This window comes from Nicotiana sylvestris, chromosome 5 (assembly GCF_000393655.2).
Source record: "Nicotiana sylvestris chromosome 5, ASM39365v2, whole genome shotgun sequence".
NCBI lineage: Eukaryota > Viridiplantae > Streptophyta > Magnoliopsida > Solanales > Solanaceae > Nicotiana > Nicotiana sylvestris.
In genome coordinates, this window is record NC_091061.1 from 156153274 (window position 1) to 156163600 (window position 10327).

The window sequence follows — 10327 nt, forward strand, 5'->3', positions numbered from 1 at the left end:
ATTAATTACAATACTGTTTCTGGAAATACATTTAAGAAACAGAAAAGTAGATAGAAGGAGACACCAAGGCCTGCGGACGCCTACAGGACTACCTCGGGTCGCCTGATGATCAAGAATCAGCAATCTCACTGCGGTCCGAAGTCTACAACACTGGGGTCTGCACAAAAAAGTGCAGAGTGTAGTATCAACACAACCGACCCCATGTGCTGGTAAGTTCCTAGCCTAACCTCGGCCAAGTAGTGACGAGGCTAGGACCAGACTACCAAATAAACATGTGTAGTTCAATTATATACAGTGGAAAAGAAATACAGAAATAAACAAGTAAAGTTGGGAGGGGGAAACATGCTTCGGGGAATAGCAGGTAAAACAGAATATCAAGAGAATTATTAAGGAATCAAAACAACCCACTAACAAGAAAAAGGGAACAAAGGCAGATTTCACTTTCTTTTCATATCTCGTGGCAAGCGTGCCACCCGCTCCCATTTCACCTGTCTTGTGGTAGGCGTACCACCCGTTCCGATTTCATTATATCTTTGTTGAGGCGTGCAACCCGATCCACATATAATATTGTTGCAGCGTGCAACCCGATCCATATATAATGTTGTTGTGACTTGCAACCCGACCCATATATAATATTGTTGCGGCATGCAACCCGATCCACATATGATATCGTTGCGGCGTGCAACCCGATCCATATATAATGTTGTTGCGGCGTGCAACCCGATACATATATAATATTATTGCGGCGTGCATCCCGATCCATATATAATATTTACAATTATAACGAGAGTCCCGACAAGAGATCAATAAGGTCTACACTGTCCCAGTAAGGGATTCGACAACATAAGAAATCATGCCCCGGCAAGGGAGAAACAGCTATAACCAAACTTGATACCATACCTAACTACCTCAGCTATAACCAAACTCGTTACAACATCTAACCACCTCAGCTATAACCAAACTCTTCACCACACCTAACTACCTCAGCTATAACCAATCTCATTCCGACACCTAACTACCTCAGCTATACCCATAATCCCTACCCAACACAAAGAATCATTAACCTAAGCATCCGTAATATCAATTAAGAACACAATGCAAGGGAACCACAATTCAACAATAGCCCGGCAAGGGGGCAACATAATGATCTCTTCTCTTTCTCACTCTTACTTCACAATTCACGTCACAACTCGGGCCAATGCTCTAGAGTTTCAGTTATCACTTATACTTTCACAACTCATTTCACAACTCGAGCCAATGCTCTAAAAGTTCAATTATCACTTATACTTTCATAATTTCACTATACAACTTGAGCCAACGCTCCTCAATGTTCATAGGTCACAATTCTTTCCACAAACTTTATACAACAATTAGAAATCTTCACCAAGGCATGAATAATACAACGAAATCATGAAAATCACAATATAAGACTCACGGTCATGCTTGACACCAACGTATACATACTCGTCACCATGCCAATACGTTGTACTCAACAAGAAGCAAATATCAAATAGGACACAACTCCTAATCCCTCAAGCTAAGGTTAGACAAAACACTTACCTCGATGCCATAAACACAATTCATGATTCAATTATAGCTTTACCCCTTGATTACACAGTCAATTCGCTCGTATCTAGCCACAAGTTACTTAATTACATCAATAAACGCTAAATGAATCAGTTTGAATGCATGAAAATGAGTTTTCCAAAGTTTTACCCAAAAAGTCAAAATTGCCCCCGGGCCCACGTGGTCAAAACCCGAGGTTCGAACCAAAACCCGATTATCCATTCCCCCAAGAACTCATGTATATAATTTGTTTTGAAATCGGAGCTCAAATCGAGGTCCAAATCCCTAATTTTTGAAAAACCTAGGTTCTACCCAAAACACCCAATTTTCCCCATGAAAATCATTGATTTGAAGTTGAAATCATGTTAAAAGACGTTAATGATTGAAGAAAACTAGTTAAAAACGACTTACAATTGATTTGGAGAAGAAAGGTTGTTTGAAAAATCGCCTCTTATATTTTTGGGGTTTTGAAAAATGAAAAATAACTGAAAATCTCGTCTAAATATACTGCCCTCGGATGCCCTGTGCGGACCGCACAAAATTGACCGCGGCCGCACAGGCCTCCCTGTGTTCTGCAGTGACAAGTCTTAGTATTTTGGCCTAACTTTCTTTACAGATTTCCAAATTGTGATTTCGTTATCTTTCTGGAAACTAGATACGAAGGACTACAACTTTCGTTTTTGAATCATCTCAAAATTCCTTATGGATCAAAAGATATAGGCTTCCGAAGTCGGACCAGTGAAGTGTTCTTCATCGCGGACCGTACCAAAACTAGTGCGGCCGCACAAGCTCCTCTGTGGCAGCAGTCCATATCGTGCGGACCGCACTGGCCTGCTCAGAGGTCCTCCACCTCTCTAAGCCTACAACACCTCAATTTTTAAGCCTAAGACACCCCGGAACCTACCCGAAACTCACCCGAGCCCGGAACTCCAAACCAAGCGCACACAAAACCTTAAAAATATCCTACGAATTTATTTGTGTAATCAAATCATCAAAATAATATCATGAACATCAAATTAAATCTCGAGATCAATGAAATTTTCTCAAAACTTCTTTAAACATCAACTTTGCGATTTAAGTCTGAATCACGTCATACGACATCCGTTTTTCACCAAATTCCACAAAAATATCTTAAACCATATATACAACCTGTACCGGGCGCTGGAACCAAAATATGGGCCCGATACCATCATATTCTAAGCAAATTTCATTTCAATTTTCCTTAAACAATTTCAGAAAACAATTTCCTTTAAAAATTCATTTCTCAGGCTTGGGACCTCGGAATTTGATTCCGGGCATACACCCAAGTCCCATATTTTCCTACGGACCCTCCGAGACCATCAAATTATGGGTCCGGATTCGTTTACCCAAAATATTGACCGAAGTCAAATTTATTCATTTTTCATATTCAAAGTTTATCATTTTTCACAGATTTTCACATTTAAGCTTTCCGGCTACGCGTCCAGACTGCGTACGCAAATCGAGGTGACTCTGAGGTTTTCAAGACCTCAGAAATACAGAATTTAATTTAAAGCAAGTGAGGACCTTTTGGGTCATTACAGTTTAAAAGCCTGCTAAGTGCCAAATATGGATAAATATATCTAGCTTTTAAATTAAAATTTAAAGTTTATTTTCCTGTTAAGAAATTAATATATTAATTATGAAATCTGAAAAACCATGAATATTATTTGGCATATAATATTATCTTTTATATGGTAACATATTTGAATTGCAATATTCTAATTTCCGTATAAGGAATATATAATATGAATATTCTTTATCATATAATATTATTTCTTTATGATAAATTTAGACGCATATATCCATATATAGTTATATATAAATTTTAAATGATATTTACCTTTCCATTCTAATTTAAATAAACGGTTAAGAAATAATTATTTTAAAAAAAGATATATCATTGTGTTTGAATTACCCTATAATTACAGTATTGCTAATGTTTAAAAAGCCTAATTAAATGATAATTACAAATAAGTATGATTAGCTTTAGATTCAAAATATAAAATTTATTATTTAGTTAAGAATTTAATATATTAATCTGATAAAAATCACGACTATTGCTTGGCATGTAATATTATCCCTTATATGGTAATATTTAAATTGTAAATATCCTAATTATTTCTATAAAAGGAATAATATAATATATATATATATAGAGAGAGAGAGAGAGAGAGAAAAATAGATAAATTTTGAATGATAATTACGTTCCCATTCGAATTCGAATTCAAATGAAATATGGGATATTTGGTTAAGAAACAATTCTTTTCTAAAAAGATATCAGTGAGTTTAAATTACTCCTTAGTTACGGTAATGTTATAATTTAAAAGCCTGCTAAGAGCTAAATATGGATAAATACAATTAGCTTTTCAATTGCCCTGCAATTATTGTATAGATAAGGTTCATTTTTTGTTATGAAATTAATGTATCAATTATAGAATCTGATAAAAATTATCAATATTATTGGTCATAAATATCAATAATCATTCATTTGAACGTGAGATTTTTGTTTATTTCTCCAATCAAATCAACCACCAAGATATCATTGAGTTTGAATTGCCTTTTAATTACGCAACTGGTAAGGTTTAAAAGCATGCCAAGTGCTAAATATGGATAAATATAATTAGCTTTTAAATCAAAATTTAAACTTTATTTTCTTGTTAAGAAATTAATATATCAATTATGAAATCTAATAAAAACCATGAATATTGTTTGGCATATAATATTATCTTTTATATGATAATATATTTGGATTACAATATTTACCTTTCCATTATAATTTAAATATTCGGTTAAGAAATAATTCTTTAAAAAAAGAAGAAGAAGATATCAATACGTCTGAATTACTCTATAATAGTATAGTTACTGTATTGCTAATATTTAAAGGCCTACTAAATGCTAACTACAAATAAGTATGATTAGCTTTAGATTCAAAATATAAATCTCAATAATAGATAGATAATGATATATATATATATATATATATATATATATATATATATATATATATATATATATATATTAGACTTATCTAAGATTTATTTAGTTATGTCTAAGATCTATTTTATCCAACTACTTTAATTAATTATGTTTTTATTTATAATTCCAAATTATTATTGTTGTATTAAAATTATTATATGACTTTATTTTAGCTTGTCACTTGGCTTAATTCATGGCAAACTGCTCTCCTTCTAATATAAAGATATAGATCTTTCAATAGGAAAAGACAGTTCAACCACGGGCCACTATAATTTAAATCCAGTAGTTGTAACTTGTAACTCTATATTTCAGCAACTGAAGTGTTGCAACGCTTACATTTTTCTTTTTGTTGGTAAAATATATAGATGTTTAATAGAAAAATAACTAAAAGGGCAAAAATTTAAGGGGAAAAAAATAGCATTCCTTGATTGATAGGCATGCCACATCAAATTTTAAAAAAAAAATTGAGAAAAAAAAATAGCATTGCTTGATTGGTAGGCATGCCACATCAGATTTTAATTATTCAGATTCATATATATATATATATATATATATATATATATATATATATATATATATATATATATCATACTATATTATAAGCGTAATTTTTAGATTAAGTTGTTTTACTAAAATATCCTTCAAAAATTGAATGACCAAATTACCATCTACTTAATGATTTATTTATTAAATTTATTTATTTATTATTATATATGCAATATTATTTTGAAGAATTCAGTAGTTACTTTCTTTTATTCTTTCCATTGCCTAATGTATCAACAATCACTTCTTTAATACTATCTCTTAATTAGCCCACTCATCCTCTTTAATTTTCTTAATTAGCTTCCATAACCCATCAATTTCTTGCATCAAATTACTATCCACGTACAATCAAATATTATTCCAACAATATTAATCTGTAAAGAGGTAAATATACACTATAATGATAAAAAGTTAAACCATAAACCTTTCAAAGTATAGGCAATTATAATTTAAAAACGTTATCCATACTTAAGGTGCGTGTACTAATTAATGAGAAGGAGATTGTCATTTCTTGGCTAATTATTGTCACCCCTTTCTCTTCTTTTTCTTTTGGCTGTTATTTAAGAAGTGGAAGGGGGAGCTTTCTTTACGACTGTACGAGTGTTATACCATAACCGAAAGCATCGTACTACCTTAATTACTGTATTGCCAAAATTAGTGTATATTGAAACGGTGCTAAATAATTACTGGAGTAATAAAGATGATTTACTACCCTTTTCAAAAAGATGAAAACTTCTCCCAAATCATCCAAATATAAATGACATATTTTATTTAAAAAGGCAGATAGAGAAGAGAAAGAGAACATATTTGTTCATGAAAATGGAGTACTCTATTTGAATATTCATCTTATAGCATATGATTCTAAATATCATCAAATTCTAAGCAGAAAATTCTTGTTCTTGGATTAATATGTTCTTAACTTATTTTGTTTTCTAATTTTCTCTTTAGACTATTCATGGCTACAAAGCCAATGAAGTCTGTTGACAGGAAGTAAGAAGAGGGCCAATGCTGGAGTTCATCGAAAGAGGAAGAAGAAGAGAAAGATCTCGATCTTGCAACAGAGAAGCTAATGTGTATCAGTCAAATCAGGTCAATCAACTTATTTTTTAGTAATCCATTTCACGAATTAATTCTCTCTTTACTAGAATAAAACAAATGCACTATCACCTTGAGAAAAGTTGAATTCTACTCATGTTCAATCGGCCCAGTAAGCTACGTAGTCTATATTTTTAAAGTATTATAATTCTTTTATGCTTTTGCATAATTGTGCCACATCTTTTTTCTTTTTATTCTTATCTCTTGCTTTATATATTTATTTAATAGACATTAACAATTCGATCATTACATTCTTTTAGAAAAATATAGCACGCAGGAACGAGTTTTAATTTCTATTTTGTCTTGCATGTTGTTCCTACTTTTGTCTTCTTGAGTTCTTCCAGGAAAATGTAATATGCACGTTTTTTAGTTTATTTTATTTTGCTTTAATTTCTGTTACAATTATTTCTTAAATTATTCTAGAAAAATATAATATCATGATTCGAGTTTTTATTTTATTTTATTTGCATGCTAATTACACAATAATAATAATAAGGTTCAACTCGGGATATTGCTCATAAATCAATCTCAATTTTTTATTGCATCAATATGCATGATAAGCAAATTTAAGTTATGGAACAAAATATTAAACGAGTTCTTTTTGGAAGGAAAAAAAATAAGGAAAAGTTGTACTAATTTATGAGTGATATTATCAGTAATAGTGAACTACTACTCCAGGTTATAGTAAGAGAATGTAATATAATTTTGTTCTTTGCAGGATGTAGTCAAAATATAAGCTTGGTAAGTTATTTATTACTCCATTCAGAACAGGCCAGCGTGAGTTGAGACTATCTAACTAGTTTATACAACACTCTCCCTTCATTTTATCTAACTATCAAAAGCAGATGCGAATTTAAGTTTTTTATAATATGGGTACACCACTAAAGAAAAACAGAGACGAATTTAAGATTTTTATAACATGGGTGCATCACTAAAGAAAAGTAAAAAAAAAAATATTAAGTGGGATTTGATCATTGCTCCTCTAAGTAAATAACTCAGCATTCAACCAAGTACATCATTTAGCCTCTTTGGAGCAAGAGTTGAGAAGATAATATTAAACCAATTCTAAAAAATATGTATATAAGATGCTTAGTTTCCTTAAACTCCTTTGCTCCCCATCGAGTGCTAGCGTGCCCCGCTATTTGATATGTACTCTGCAAGGACATTAAATAAATTACAAGACCAAACAATTCAACATTAGCTTGTATTTTCTGTAACAAATTTTCTCATATTCATAAGAGGAATATCAACATTGACAATAAAAATATTGGCCATGACAAGTAACATGCCAGTAGAACATACTCCAAAAATGTCTATAAGAAAAATTAGGCCTGCTAAGCCGTTCAAAAGCTTTGTACTGCAAGATACGAGATAGGGATACACGTGCAATTCATGTGTCCAGAAACTAGTTTATATTATAAGTATAAAGCTCCAAGTTAAGAGTTGAATTACTTTAATACCCATCAAAATTTAATTAATTGACCAATTTATCCTTCACTATTGAAAAATGTTACAACTAAGCTATGGTGAACATACTAATAAATAGGAATCATATTACTAAATGCTAAATTATTGCTACAGCAAATGTAGTCGTAAAGAATCTATTTATGCCTTTTCTCCTCCTAGCTTAGTGTCACAGGGGTGATTTATGTCACTCGAATCCTGCCCGAGGTTCACCTCCGTGCGGCAGTCAAGCCCAGCCTTGACTTTAGTCTTTCCAACACTTAGTTTTATTTTTAGGGACGTTTGCACTTAGAATGAAAATAGGCAGCAAAAATAGTAAATAAAGGCACACACGATATACAAGAATTTCTTCTCAACTTGTATTAATATGTGAATACAAGAACACAATAGCCAACCCTATGGCCAAGACAAAGAATTCCCTAATTCTTTGCCCCAAAAAGATTTTTCCACCCTTAGGAAATGACTTAGACGAATTTGGCTTCACAATGCCTTAGACTAAGTTTTTCTGCCCCGTTTTGGACAACCTAGACAAGTATTTATAAGGCTACAATTAGTTGACAAGCCCCAACTGATGGGCAAACAAGTTAAGCCAAAGTACAAAAATGTGGGCACACTTGTAGGCCATGATCAGCATGTCTTGGAAGAGGTTGCAACTGCCAACTGCTTCCCATATGCTTTGCACATGTTTTCCAACTGCTGCTTGTGCACAGCATGTGTCTGATTTTCGCCCAGCTGCTTTGTGTCAAGGCTGATATTGCGCCTAACCTTGCCTTTGACACTGCTCCGCGCCAATGTCATTGCCACAGCTTGCCGCCCGCTGACTTAGCCGCACACGTTCATTGTCACAGCTGCCCGCCCATGTCAAGTCGCCCCCGACTTGATCAAATCTGCCCGTGTCATTTGCCATTTCTTGTCCCGCCTTGCCTTGCCTTGCCTTGCCATGTCTTTGCCCTTGCTTGACATGGCTTTGACTTGCCATTGTTTTGCTAACCCGCACATCCAAGTAAAATGCGCCTTGCTTCCGTTCAAGGTGCGTTTGTCGAACCCCGCATTGTCCGTCATGCCGAGCAGCCCATCATGATGTTGCCCAATTTTCAGGTTGTGTGCCAAGGCCATCATGAAAATCCTTGTCACAACCCACACCTGCCGAGGACCTTTGTCAAGGGGCTAACAAACCACCCCCACCAGAAGAATTCATCGTCCTCGACGAAGCAGCTTCCGCATTTTTCAGCACCACCATAGGCATTAAATATGTTGTTGCTTGCTCATGTTCTTCCTCGTTTGGCTCATCTTCACTCTTTTCTTCAGCAAACAACGCTGAAAGTCGTTCAATTCTTGGACAACCCCTTTCCATGTGTGGTCCTTTGCAAATAAAATAGCCATCGAACTTGCTGTTTTGTCCCTTGTTTGTCGAAGGTCCAGCACATTGCTTTCCCTTCTCATTGCCATTGCCCTCAACATCATTAACCTTGTCGTTTCCGTTTTTCCTCCACTCTTTTACCTTGTCCTTGTTACCGTTTTTGGACTTTGAAGTAGTAGAGAAATCAGAACCATCTTGTCCCAACTGGAAATCACCCAACGAATCCGCAACAACAATGGTACTAGGAAGGTCTTTCACATTCTGCCTTCGTAGTTCCATTTGAGCCCACGACTGCAACCCGTAAAGGAAATTATGTAGCTTGTCTTCCTCAGACATGTTGCTTATATCCAGCATCAAAGAACTGAAATCTTTAACATAATCTCTGACCGTTACAGTTTGTTTCAACTTCTTCAAACGATCTCTAGCAATCCAGCCCGCATTGCTAGGAAAGAATTGATCCTTCAACTCTTTCTTCAGCCCTTCCCAAGAGTCAATCTTCGGCCTACTAGCACTTACATCATCTGCCACGCGCGTACGCCACCACAGCTTTGCATTGTCCACCAAGTACATAGTCGTAATAGGGACCTTGTCTTCATCTTGCACTTTGGCAGCATGGAAGTACTGTTCCATATCCCACAGGAAGTTTTCGAGTTTCTTGGCACTTCTTGCGCTATTAAACTCTTTAGGCTCCGGAATTCTGACCTTGGTACGATCTGCCCCACGTTGTGCTTCATCATTGCCAACAGCACGACGTAGCAGCCCATTTTCCGTTTTCAGATATGAGCACTCCTGGCTCAGCCTGTTCATCTCGGCCTCAAGATAGGCGAGACGAGTCAAGATAGTCAGAAATTAATCCCCATCAACAGTTCCGACGAGTGCCTCTAATGCAACAACCTTTTCCCTCAGTTCTGCGTTGCCACCAGCCATTCTTCACAAAATTCAACCACTGAACGTTGTGTCTTCACCCCGATCCAGCCTGGCTCCGATACCAATTGTCATAGGGGTGATTTATGTCACTCGAATCCTGCCCGAGGTTCACCTCCATGCGGCAGTCAAGCCCAGCCTTGACTTCAGCTTTTCCAACACTTAGTTTTATTTTTAGGGAAGTTTGCACTTATAATGAAAATAGGCAGCAAAAATAGTAAATAAAGGCACACACGATATACAGGAATTTCTTTCCAACTTGTATTAATATGTGAATACAAGAACGCAATAGCCAACCCTATGGCCAAGACAAAGAATTCCCTAATTCTTTGCCCCAAAAAGATTTTCCAACCTTTAGGAAATGACTTAGACGAATTT

The 10327-nt window shown here is 35.0% G+C and overlaps 1 protein-coding gene across 1 annotated transcript; it reads right to left on the minus strand.

The window, feature by feature from the left end:
• Positions 1-8824: 8824 nt before the first annotated feature.
• On the minus strand, positions 8825-9832 carry LOC138869527 (uncharacterized). Its single transcript, XM_070147152.1, has one exon. The coding sequence runs from the start codon at positions 9830-9832 to the stop codon at positions 8825-8827; it is 1008 nt and encodes a 335-aa protein (XP_070003253.1).
• Positions 9833-10327: the final 495 nt, after the last annotated feature.